At 46.6% G+C, this 13,607-nt stretch overlaps 1 protein-coding gene across 2 annotated transcripts in view; it reads left to right on the top strand.

Moving 5' to 3' along the window:
* Positions 1-13,607, top strand: part of LOC119971305 (plasmanylethanolamine desaturase-like) — a 166,007-nt gene that overhangs the window by 108,400 nt on the left and 44,000 nt on the right. For both annotated transcript variants that reach the window (XM_038806672.1, XM_038806671.1), the window contains one exon: positions 7,044-7,135. In XM_038806672.1, the coding sequence (XP_038662600.1) occupies positions 7,044-7,135 (92 nt within the window). The remainder of the gene's footprint in view (positions 1-7,043; positions 7,136-13,607) is intronic.

Raw genomic sequence — 13,607 nt, 5'->3', positions numbered from 1 at the left:
AGTTTCTCCCACCTAACCTTGCAGCTAAATTCCCTCATCACTGGAACCATTCCGTATATCGCCACCGCGCCCTCTTAAGGACCCTCATATCAGTCCTGAAGTTTGTTGACCAGCATAGGTTGCAATGCTCTAGTTGTGGCTTAACCAGGGCTTTATAAAGGATCAGCATAACTCTCCTTTTGTACTTCAAGCCTTATTTGCAAAGCCTAAGATCTCATCTGCATTGCAAGCTGCCCTCAATATCATTTTGTGTACTTTGGCAAACATTCTAAGCTGCATTTATTACAGCATAACATTATTAATGAGAAGTGATATCTTGAGATGCAAAGCTGGACATCCTGAGGGGTTTTTTTTATTCAGAATTGTTGCTCTACTTAAGTGTTTTAATGGAATGTTGACTGGACTTGCAGTAAGTTGCAGAATAAAATGCCAAGTGTAATTCTGAGGTTTCCATTCGCCAGTTCATCATTTTAAGAGAAGTCTGATACTTGATCTCTACCTGTTTTCATATGCGGAAGAAAGATATTATGAATAAAAGCTGTGATAATTCTTACCAAGCCAAAACCGGTTTCTTTTTCACTATCTGATGAATGCTTTCCAGCAAGCTTCCCAATTCCTTTCATTTACAGCATGTCATTTCTGTTGATTGTAAAAGCTACAATAAATAGTCTAGCATTGCCGTGCAGCACTCCTACATTAGCTATTTAAATGCAAAACCTACAGGATGTAGAACATGATAGTAATTGTGATTGTGTCTGAGTTAAGTGCCTCAGTTGAGGATAATTCTTTAGACATGGAAAATTTACAACAATAATTTAACATGATGTAGTGTAGATCAGGGAAAGATATTACTTACATCCAGGACTCTGAAGGTTTATAGACTCATTTGGGTTGGCAAAATCATCACTTCAGGACAACAAATACATGGAAGTATATTTACTCGAGCCCTCCCTCGATAGTGCTGACATGCTTAAGGAATGCGATTTGCATCTTCCAGCCAGCGAATCATTTTTCCAGATTAGATCCTTTAAATTTTACCCCATTAATTGACTCACCATTGCATATCCGATCAGTCACGTAAACTAGTGCAATTCATCATTGGCAATATTTTTATTTAAAGTGTATGTTATTTTCTCACAGCTACACTCCTGTTACAAGAAGCAAAGATATGTGTGAAAATGCTTCCCAAGATCATATATTTTAATATACAATAGTCATGTTAAAACTATTGTTGCAAATGTTACTTTACTTAAGATTTAACTGGAAAACACAGCAGACAATATAACCACTGTTACTAACACAGTGCGTGTTCTTTGTGAGCCTGGCACCAGACTCCCAAAGCAACTGCTCTACTCAGAACTCGGCTGTGGCAGGAGAGTCCCAGGAGGAATCTCTTTAGCGATGTCCTCAAAGCATTCCTTAAGAGGTCAAACATCCCCAATGACTCTTGGGAGTTTCCAGCTCGTGACCGACCAAAATGGAGAAGGTTTGTTCGGGAAGTCACCGATCATATCGAGAGACTTGGTCCTTTATACAGAGAAATGAATTAACACACTGGAGTGAATGCACAAATCTCCAAACAACTCATTTCTATCCGACCCTTTCAAGAATTCACCTGCCTCGCATGTGACAGGGTCTGCAGATGGCATTTTTGACTCAGCAGCCATCTCAGAATCCATCGAACCAGAATGGAAGCAAGTTGTCCTCCATTCCAAGGGACTGTCTAAGAAGAAGAAGAGGAGATTCATCTAACACTTGCTTGCAACAATATTAAGCCAATGTGATGTGTTGGGTACTCTGGATCTGTGGAGACAGTGTTTACCTCAGCAGTAACACATACAGGCTACCAACACTTGAAATAGTACAACACTATTTTATTAAGCTAGAAACTGTTGAACATACTTTCACTGTGGGTCGACACTGTTAGATTAAACTGAAGACCTATGCCTATCCTAACCAGTCTATACTTTCAGCACATGGTGAAGATCTGTGCTACAAGCTGTGAGCTCTGTCCTTCTCAGAGGCTGCGTTCCGAATGAGCAGGAAAACTGGTCCCCTCTGTCTTTATAGTGAGTGTGCTCCAACTGGTGATTGGCTGCGGTGTCTGTAGGTTGATTGGTCTTGCTGTGTGTCAATCAGTGTGTGTCTGCACCATGATATACTGGTGTGTATATTATGACACAATGCAGGTTTGAAAATTTTATAGGCATCTTTTAATGCATGGCTCAGCTTCCATTATGTCAGTGGGGATAAGTGTAAACTATTTGTTTCACTTGAGTTGCACGATGAAAGAGTGAAGATAATGCCTACGATTGTGCACATTAAAACGTAAAGAATATAAATGCCCTGTTTCAGATTCCCAGCAGTGTTAGCACTTTGTTCTTAAGTAAAATGGTGGCTGCAGCACTCGAGAGCTAATCCATATCGGGTGGTTTGATGACCACACTTTTCTTGAACTGAATCTTGCAGAAAGCATCTGAACTACTTCATTGTTATGCTTTTCATAAAACAATAGTCCAAGAGAGAGGGTAGCAGTTTTTGAAAAATTATTGGGTTGTGTTTGCCTGTGTTATATTTGCTAATGTTCACCCTGTCTTTTTTGTAATAACCGTGATTTGAGCAACTTCTACTGGTACACTCAGCGAAACACAAACTGCAAGTCACTAACCTGCCTGCTAAACTGAAGTGGAAATATGTCCTGCGTTGGTTCAGGCCCGAAATGGATCTGAATGTATAATGGTCATTCCTTTGCATGTTTATAGGCAATTGTCATAACATTGGGCTGAAAGAGTTTAGCAGGTTTCTTCAACACTTCCAAGTATGAGTGAGAGACCCAGGGCTGGATTCTCCGGTCGCCAACGCCGAAATAGTGTTCGGCGACCAGCCGGAGAATCCATGTTTCCAATGAAATTGAGGGCAGTGCCGCTTTCGTGATGCTCCGCCCCCTCCAAAGCGGCGTATCGACAGCCTCAGGATATTGCCTGAGGCCCGATGCTCCGCCTCTGACGGGGTGGGTCTCTCGTGGTCTCACCCGTCGGGAACTCGGTCCAGCACCGCCACAGTCGAGAGAGGCCCGATCCACGGGCAGGGAGGGTCATGATTCAGGGCTGGGGGCACTTTGGGGGCGAGCCGGCCGAAGAGGGGAGACTATTTCGCGGGCCGGGTCTGCGAGTGGCTGCCGCCATGTAGCACGGCACGGCCGCTGCAGGTCGCCGCCGTGCGCATGTGCGGCCATGGAGCCGGCAGTTCTCTGGGGCCTACCGGTAAGTGGAGCCGGGTGCTCTACGCTGCTGTCCTGCTAGCCCCCAACGAAACGGCCAATCGGTGGCTGTTTTGCTCCACTTTTTCTGCCGTAAAACACCACTGTTCCTACGTCGGGTGGGGACATACCCCAGAATCAGAGAATCCAGCCCCCTATTTCACTAAAATATTTGGAACATGCTGATTTTTTTTTGTCCTTCCTTTCGTAGCTTCCTGATGCTGATTGTATGCACTGTTGGTTTGTGTGATATGGGTCTCAGTGACAGTTATTTTTCATTGTTCCATGCTTTATCAAAAAAGGTGATGTCAGTAAGAATTACATTTAACCTCATTTGTAATTAATTTTTAAAAACCTAAAATTAAATATTTTATGAATTTTTATGCTCAATTTGGCAGTGTTTAGCTTCATTGCTGCTTTAAAAAAAAAGAAGAATATTGGAATGTATTGGTAAAAGGGCCCATATAGACCAGCTGAATTGGGACAGACACTGAGATATGTACAGTTGAACAATTTTAATGAAAATGATAAGAGTTGAAGCAGCATGGAAGAACGGGTATGCTGGTGTAGCAGCAGGGAGGTTGTGGTGACATGGAGATGGAGGATGCAGGTTGGCACCCATGATTCCCACACAGTTGTATGTCTCATTATTTTAAATCCACCTAACCCCACAACTGACATTTTTACTCGAGGAGCCCTCATTAAAACAATGAGCTAGTTTATAAATGAAAGCAATAACATTTTGTTCGTTCCTTAACAATCTACCAACAGCAGTAGAAGGAAATACATTTTGTCTTTGATTTATAAATTGAGTGCACTGTGGTTGTGTGTTGGAAACCCCCAGCTGCAATCCCTTTACCTTGGAGTTCCACTTGTGTGGCTGCGAATAACACCCTGGTTCCCCTCCCCTCTTTTTTTCCAGGAGACGCATGGTCAATAAACCCATGATTATAGCGAAATGCTGGTAGATTTTGCATGGCACTGCTCACAGACGATCCTGTGGTATATGACATAGTGGGGCTACGACACCACCTTGTGCCCTGTGATCTGCAATTACAGTGCACCAGGACCTGTTTACCTAGGGAATACGCACTAAACCTGATGACATAGGCAATCGTAACGTTGCAATTTGAGATACAAATGTGGCCAAAAATTGACAACAGGAAGCAGTTTGAGGTCGTGTGGAGACTGAAACGTTTTTAATGTCGTGCAGATATTTTTAAAAAAATCTCAGAATAAATAAATAAACAAAAGACATCTCAAAATATACACAATGGGGCTGGATTATCCGTTCCTGGGTCTAAGAGCTGACGCCAACGGAGAATCGGTGGCGTTTCACGTCAGAAAGATCAGCGCCACACCTGCACCGATTCTGCTACCGGTGAGGGGCGCTAGCACCGGCATCGCGTGGACCACCACCAAAACCCATGAAAAACGGTGCGGGAATTGCCGGGTCCGTGATGGACACACTCAGGGCTGACGAGCTGCAACCGCGGATAAACTATACAAACCCCCCCCCAACACACTGATCGCGGTTGAAAAGATGGGACAGGCTGTGTTGGAGTGTGCCCATACAACTGATGGGTCGTCTAGGGTGAGAGGGCAGCAAGTGGGGTGCCCCGGAGGGGTAACCTATATGATTCAGGGCACCAGGTTTATAGCGGGCAGTCAGTGGCATGCGCAGCTGCATGGCTGCCTTGCCGGCAGCGGTAATGGTGTTGCGTACCCGTCCACCCTGATCCTATAGCCCACCACCTGGCCACCCCCCCCCCCCCCCACTACTCCCTCCAGCCTTGCCAGAAGCCCCCCTAGCCAGCGGCACGGCTGACGGCGTAGCATGGCAGCGCAGGACACTGTCTGTATGCCCTCTTTCTCTCTCAGCAGCCACCACGCCAAGTTACCCAATTCATTTTTTTTCCAATTAAGGGGCAATTTAGCGTGGCCAATCCACCTAGCCTGCACATCTTTGGGTTGTGGGAGCGAAACCCACGCAGACACGTGGAGAATGTGCAAACTCCACACGGACAGTGACCCAGAGCCGGGATCGAACCTGGGACCTCAGCGCCATGAGGCAGCTGTGCTAACCCACTGTGCTGCCCTCAGCCACCACGGCAAGTTAACAATTTGTGCGAGCACATGTGGACTGCGCTGACGGGAACGGCCCATCGGAGGTGGAGAATCACAAGTGGGCCCATTAATGATATACGAACAGCGTTCAACTATGCACGCCGTGAGTCGCATTGGCGCCATTTTCAGGAGGTGGAGCATCGCGATTCGGCATCAAACCTGCACCTGTCACAATTTTGGCATTGGGAGCTATTCTCCGCCCGAATTCAGCGTTGGCCAATGGAGAATCCTGCCCAAGGTATTTTAACCCAGACATCTGAAAGAAAACATTCCAATTGATTAGCCACATAGCTTTAAGTGTCTAGTATTTTGTATAAATTCATCAAATGAGGCCTCGCAACAGATTCCAGTGACTTACATCAGGCATGATCCGGCTGGGAACCTTTTTCTTCTGAACAAAAAGTATTTTAATGAATTCTGTGACCGGAATATTCCACAATAAACATTTGGTGCCTGTACTGGTGGGACGGTCTGTCTTACGTTTCAATGAGTGTTCGTTATCATGGTGGGGCAGCGCATGTTGATTTAGATATGGATTTGTACTTCTAACTTCCCTTCCATGCAAACTGCCCGAGTTTGACTGGGTTGAAGCATTGAATAAAGACCGAATGGTTCCTCAGAAGGAAACGTCAAATGTTGAGATGTGTGGGCCAGTGCAGCTTCTGTACTTGGAACATGCCACTTTGTGCTGATGACCGAATAGGAAAGATGGGACTGCTATTTACTGTGGGGGTAAGAGCATGAGCCAGTACATAAAGGGTCATTGTCCTCTGATTTGAGCTGCAGAAGCTGCCAATGGAAAAAGGCCCATTTCCACATTATGTCGGAAATCTGTAAAACAGCGGAGGCTGTTTAAGAATGATGTAGGCCTTTGCAAATCAAGAAATCATACTATTCAGTTAAATAATAATGAGGCGTTTTGTTGTATGTTGACAAATTTAATTAGGAAAGTGTTCATTTAAAAAAAAAATCCTACCTGTTCTCCTGTTTGTCCACTTTCTACTAACAATGAATGATCCCAGGCGGCTAGCAGTGCTCTGTACTTACACCTTTTATGCAGTGCTTGACTGGTGGCTCATTCTTTCTGCAGTTCTGCACTCTGGAGAGGCCCCACTTGCTGCCGATCTGAGAGACGTAGCTGAGGTCTGAAAGAGGAAAAATAAAAACACAAAATACTGGCAAAGAGCAGCCGATCAGGCAGCTTCTGTTAATAAGGGCTCATGATTATGTTTAAAATTGGGTAAGGTGGTGAGAGTGACTAATAGCCCTTGTCTCACAAGGTGTCAGTGCTCCATTGAATTAATTTTGTTCCACTGCCAAGCTAACCAATTGTAGCATAAAAAAATCTTCATGTTTTTCTTTAAAGCGTTTCATTGAGTTGCACCAAACATTTGTTTCCAGTCTATTTTACTGCATTAATTTGGAGAGCATTCTAGTTTTTAAAAAAATGTGTACGTTTCAAGAATTACTGAAACGTCTAGTTACTGCTTTTATGAAAATAGTTTATTGTTACGGAAAGAAAACTGAAATCGATTTTTACTATTTTAAAAATGTGAATATAGATATGGTACTTTGGATCAAATAATTCTGTCTGAACATTCATGGCTTCAATCTGTGAGCTCATTATGGATCTTCCAATCCTTTCCATATTTTCCAGTTGCTGGGATTGTTACTGCGGATTTTGCCTCCGGCCTGGTCCACTGGGGAGCAGACACCTGGGGTTCTGTTGATATCCCTGTCATTGGCAAGGTGAGGGCCGACTGGATGAATAGCATTTAATATGTGCATTGTCTTGTGAGTGTGCTGACATCTGGGCCACAATTAAAAATTGTCTAAAAATAAGTGCTTTGTATCTGTGACCCATTCACATTGTTACCTTCTCTTCCTTCACTCACTCACACACACACACACACACACACACACCCTGCAAATGTTTCTGGCTTTGTATTTAAACGCGAACGCTAATTCGGAGAGCTTCAATGTAAATTGGGCATGAGGTGATGTGAACCAAAATATACTGGTGACTCTGAGGGAGCTAATGTCAGAATCCATAGAGAATTGCACGACACCGAATAAGGCCCTTCGCTGTGAGGATCTTTTCTCGAAAGACTATTCTAAATGACCCATAGATTTTACTTGAATCAGATTAATTGAAATCAGCTTGTGGCTTAACAGGGCACAGCTGAGAGCTGCTGCAAGAGGCAGCGTTATAAATGCAGGGAAGTTCGGGTGAAGCTTTTTAAAAGGGCTATCTTGCCAAGCTACACTCCATGGGTGAACATTGTAATACTTGGTTTGTGTCTCGAGCATGTTTTTTGTAATAATTCTGTTTCAAAGACGTGATTGTTTTACATTTCGGAAATTGTTTGAAAACATGCCGCTTTCTGAATGTTGTAAGTATTAAACTTGCCCATGTTTTGATGCCTTGAATTTGGTTTGTGGAGATTTTGTTGTGCAGTATACTTCTGGTGATGATCTCTTTGAATTGTTTTGTGTATAGTTATTACAGATCCAATAATCTAATTGGGTAGTAAACAGGCACTAATTAATCTCAGTTGTACTATGTCAACTGTACCTGTCACAGTTGTACCATTAGGGGAAGTGCTGAGTATAGTTCCCACAGGGATGGAAAATTAAAAAGTGAATCGCACTGGACCATTCTCGTACACCTCTAGTGGGCTGATTTCAAAGTAGTGTTGACAAAAGCCTGTGAACAGGTTGCATCCCCCACCTCCCCCACTCTAATATCCAGGGATGCTGTGCAGCAACGAGGCCCAAGAAGGGAACGGGAAGCACACGGCTTCAAACAAGGAGTCCTTCCTTAAGAAAGTGACAGCTGAGACAGAGGGCAAGACTGCATGGACTCAGCGCACCTCCCCCGCTGGATAACTCAGCATGCTTTTTTCCTGAAGGGCTGTGATCACGTTACCAACTCAGCCTCTCAATCTGGCAAACAAGAGAAATAATCGACGGGAATTAAATGTTTATAATGCAGCTGGTAGGGCTGATTAATTTTCAGAAAAATGTCTTCACGGAAAAGCCAAAAATGCACGCCCCAAAGCAACGCTTCTTATGTTTGAGGGAATGAAGGTAAAATGGACTAAAGTTCAACGTAGAACTGCTCTTTTCTCCTTCTGGACTGCAGAATGGTCCCCAGTGCAATGCCTCATTCTTAGAGCCTGGTATACATTACAGGCTGGAATGCCAATGAGTTGAGCTGAACTTACCTCTAACTCATTGAATAGAAAGTGAATTTAACAACTCTTTGCAGCGAATATTTTGGCAGTGGAATCTCATATAGTGAATATCTTTATCTAGGTTCTCATGTGTTTTCTGTTGCTTCAGAAAACTAAAGCTGCAACAAGTTAAAAGCAATAATTGTCTCCGACATTGTTTACAGAATGTGTTTTCCCTTCTGAGTGTTCCTGCTTGTGTCATATGCTAGATGGAGACTGACTATTCTTCGTCACTGGTGATGGTTCATCCTTGCTATTCTCGTGCGCTGCTTACACTGAAATTGATAAGGGCATTGCTCCAGGACGGAGGGCTATACCGAGGATTTATTTAAAACCATATTTGCTTATTTAAAGACATTAGGCCAGATCTTCCGAAAATTCAGAGACTGGACGCATGACCCAGATTGGATGTTGGGACCGCGTGGAAGTGGCGGCACGTTGACCTCCATGGGAATTTCCCAGAAAGTTTGAATTTCTGATGCGCAATTCCTGCTCCATTGGACCCTCTGCAAAAGTCTCTGATACTGTGTTAGAGACACGGCTCGTTACCCAAAGGAATGTTAGAGAGAAAAATCCGACTTATAATTCCTGGGTAATTACAGAACTGATTCCCAAGTCACTCACACTGAACGCTGACTCGCCCACCCTACACCAACCCGCTCCCCAAAACTCAACTACACTACAACCAACACTGCCCCCCCCCCCCCCCCCCCACCACCCGATTACCCCTTGACAATTATGATGAACAGAGTGGATAGTCAGAAGCTTTTTCCCAGGATGGAAGAGTCAATTACTAGGAGACATGGGTTTTTTAAAAATAATTTTTATTGAAAAATTTTGAATTTATACAACAATAACGCACCATAGTAAAATACCAAAAATAACAATAATATTAATAATCATAAACATTTGCCCCACCCCCATGCACAACACAGCATTTTAACAACAATGCAAATTAACACAATATAAAGTTACAGAATAGAAACTACAATAAGGAACACCCCCCCCGGGTTGCTTCTGCTATTGACCAAGATACCTATCTTTGCGCCAGGAAGTCCAGAAAAGGCTGCCATCGTTTATAGAACCCTTGTATTGATCCTCTGAGGGCAAATTTTCCCTTTCCAGTTTTATAAATCCCGCCATGTCACTGATCCAGGTCTCCACACTTGGGGGCCTTGCATCCTTCCACTGTAGCAGAATCCTTCGACGGGCTACTAGGGACGCAAAGGCCAGGACACCGGCCTCTTTTGCCTCCTGCACTCCCGGCTCTACCGCAACTCCAAAAATTGCGAGTCCCCACCCTGGTTTGACCCTGGATCCAACCACCCTCGACACCGTCCCCGCCACCCCCTTCCAGAATTCTTCCAGTGCTGGGCATGCCCAGAACATATGGGCGTGGTTCGCTGGACTCCCCGAACATCTGGTGCACCTATCCTCACACCCAAAGAACCTACTCATCCTAGTCCCGGACATGTGGGCCCGGTGCAGCACCTTAAATTGGATGAGACTAAGCCTCGCTCATGAGGAGGAAGAGTTGACTCTCTCCAAGGCATCCATCCGCCCAAGTCCCGTCCTCTATCTGCTCCCCGAGTTCCTCCTCCCATTTAGCCCTCAGCTCCTCCACTGACGACTCCTCCACCTCCTGCATTACCTTATAGATGTCAGACACCTTCCCCTCTCCGACCCACACCCTCGAAAGCATTCTGTCCATCGTCCCCTGTGAGGGGAGCAAAGGGAATCCCTCTACCTGTCGCCTAGCAAACGCCTTCACCTGCAAGTATCTGAACATGTTCCCTTGGAGAAGGCCAAATTTATCTTCCAGTTCGCCCAGGCCCGCAAACCTCCCGCCAATAAACCGGTTCCTCAATTTGCTGATGCCCGCCCTTTGCCACCCCCTAAATCCCCCATCCTTGTTCCCCGGGATGAACCGATGGTTGCCACCCAGTGGAGCCTCCATCGAGCCCCCTGTTTCCCCCCTATGCCGCCTCCACTGTCCCCAGATTCTTAGGGTCGCCGCCACCACCGGGCTCATGGTAAACCTCTTAGGGGAGAGCGGCAATGGCGCCGTTACCATGGCACCCAGGCTCGTACTGCTACATGACGCCATCTCCATTCTTTTCCACGCCGCCCCTCCCCCCTCCATCACCCATTTACGCATCATTGACACATTGGCCGCCCAATAGTACCCCAGAAGGTTGGGCAGCGCCAGCCCGCCTCTATCCCTCCCTCGCTCCAGGAACACCCTCTTCACTCTCGGAGTCCCATGCGCCCATACAAAGCTCAGAATACTGCTAGTCACTCTCCTAAAGAAGGCCCTGGGGATAAAGATGGGCAGGCACTGAAAGAGGAACAAGAACCTTGGAAGCACCGTCATTTTGACGGACTGTACCCTCCCCGCCAACAATAATGGCAGCATGTCCCACCTCTTGAACTCCTCCTCCATCTGATCTACAAGTCTGGCGCAATTATGCTTGTGAAGAGTCCCCCAGTCCCTGGCCACCTGCACCCCCAGGTACCTAAAGCTCTCCCCTGCCCGCCTAAGCGGGAGCCTACCAATTCCTTCCTCCTGGTCTCCAGGGTGCACCACAAACACCTCCCTCTTGCCTAAATTTAATTTATAACCTGAAAAGGTTCCAAACTCAGCTAGCAACTCCATCACCCCCGGCATCCCTCCCACCGGGTCCACCACATACAGCAACAGGTCACCGGCATACAACGACACCCTATGTTCCTCCCCACCCCGCACCAAACCCCTCCACCTCCCTGAATCCCTCAACGCCATCGCCAGCGGCTCGATTGCCAGTGCAAACAACAAGGGGGACAGGGGGCAACCCTGCCTGGTCCCTCGGTAAAGCCGGAAGTACTCCGACCTCCTCCTATTCGTGGCCACGCACACCATCGGGACCTCATATAGCGGCCTTACCCATCTAATGAACCCTTCATCAAATCCAAACCTCCCATAAGTACCCCCACTCCACTCTATCGAAGGCCTTCTCTGCATCCAGTGCCACCACTATCTCTGCCTCCCCCTCAATCGCCGGCATCATGATGACATTCAACAATCTCCCCACATTCGTGTTCAGCTGCCTTCCCTTCACAAAACCTGTCTGGTCCTCGTGCACAACCCCTGGCACACAGTCCTCTATCCTTGTGGCCAAGATTTTTGCCAGCACCTTAGCATCCACGTTGAGGAGAGATATGGGCCTGTATGAACCACACTGCTGGGGGTCCTTGTCCCTCTTTGAATAAACGAGACATCGTCGGGGGCAAAGTCCCCCCTTCCCACGCTTTGTTGAGTGTCCGCACCAGCAAGGGGCCCACTAGGTCCACAAACTTTTTATAAAATTCCACCGGGAACCCATCCGGCCCCGGTGCCTTCCCTGACTGCATCTGCCCAATCCCCTTAACTAGCTCCTCCAGCTCAATCGGCGCACCCAACCCCTCCACCTTCTCCTCCTGCACCTTCGGGAAAGAAAGCTCGTCAAGGAACCTCTCCATTCCCCTCCTCTCCCCCGTTGGCTCCGACCGGTACAGTTCCCCGTAAAAGTCCTTGAAGACCTCATTCACCTCTACCCCCTTCCGCACCACATTCCCACTCTTGTCTCTCACTCCAGCAATTTCCTTAGCCGCATCCCGCTTGCGGAGCTGATGAGCCAGCATCCTACTCGCCTTTTCACCATGTTCGTACACTGTCCCTTGTGCCTTCCTCCACTGTGCCTCCGCCTTTCTAGTGGTCAGCAAATCAAATTTAGCCTGCAGGCTGTGCCTCTCCCCCAACAGTCCCTCCTCTGGTGCCTCTGCATACCTCCTGTCCACCTCCAGCATCTTTCCCACCAGTCTATCCCTCTCACTCCTCTCGCTCCTCTCCCTGTGTGCCTGGATGGATATCGGCTCCTCACGAATCACTGCCTTCAGGGCTTCCCAGACCATCCCCACCTGAACCTCCCCCGTATCATTCACCTCGAGGTACCCCTCAATACTTGCCCGGACCCTCCTACACACCTCCTCCTCCGCCAACAACCCCACATCCAACCGCCACAACGGGCAGGAGACATGGGTTTTATGTGCAAGGTGCAAAGTTTAGAAGAGATGTGCGAGGGAAGCTTTTTACACAGTAGTGGGAACCAGGAACTCGCTGCCAGAGAAGATGGTGGAGGCAGGTACGGTAGTGACATTTAAGGGGCGTCTTGACAACTACATGAATAGGATCGGAATAAAGGGATACAGGCCCCGGAAGTGTAAAAGAATTTAGGTTTGACAGGCAGCATGACAGGTGCAGACTTAGAGGGCCGAAGGGCCTGTTCCTGTTCTGTACTTTTCTTTGATCGTTGTTCTTTGACACAATCTGACTAGCCCTCCTGACCTGATCTGACTCGCCGACCTACCACACCCAACCTGCCATTCACTCATTCATCCACTCACCCATTCACTAAGCGACATAGAAACATACATAGAAATTAGGAGTAGTCCATTCAGGTACATTCTTACAAACGACGAATCACAGAACGAATAACATTCTTACTGGGTGCATAATCTTACCCTTTGGCAGCTAATGCTGTCTTCTCCCGCACAGATGCTATAATGCTGTGATGGAGTTCTTAGTCTGACTGTATGCTCTGTATTTCGGAAGGAGCAGAACTTGGGAGACTGACAAGAAATTTAGAGCAGGGAGTTGAAAAGTTTGAGCGGAGTGGCAGCCTTGCGATTATTGCTGCTTCGCAGAGGATTAACATCCAGAGCTAAGTACTAGATATGTTAATTCATTACACCGGTACATGTTCTCAAAATTAGGAGTGATAAACAGCTCCTCTGCATAGTTTCTCTAGCTTGTTTATATTGCCGCTAATCAGCCCATTATGTCTGCTCTCCAAATGAGCATCATGGCTTAGTGCCATTCTTCTGCCTTTTCCCCGTACCCCTGCACATTGTTTCTATTCAAATGCTCACCCAGTACCATTGCGAACACCTCGATTGAACCTTCCTCC

Source organism: Scyliorhinus canicula, chromosome 9 (genome assembly GCF_902713615.1).
Source record: "Scyliorhinus canicula chromosome 9, sScyCan1.1, whole genome shotgun sequence".
Classification (NCBI taxonomy): domain Eukaryota; kingdom Metazoa; phylum Chordata; class Chondrichthyes; order Carcharhiniformes; family Scyliorhinidae; genus Scyliorhinus; species Scyliorhinus canicula.
This window is presented reverse-complemented; position numbering and strand designations above follow the sequence as displayed.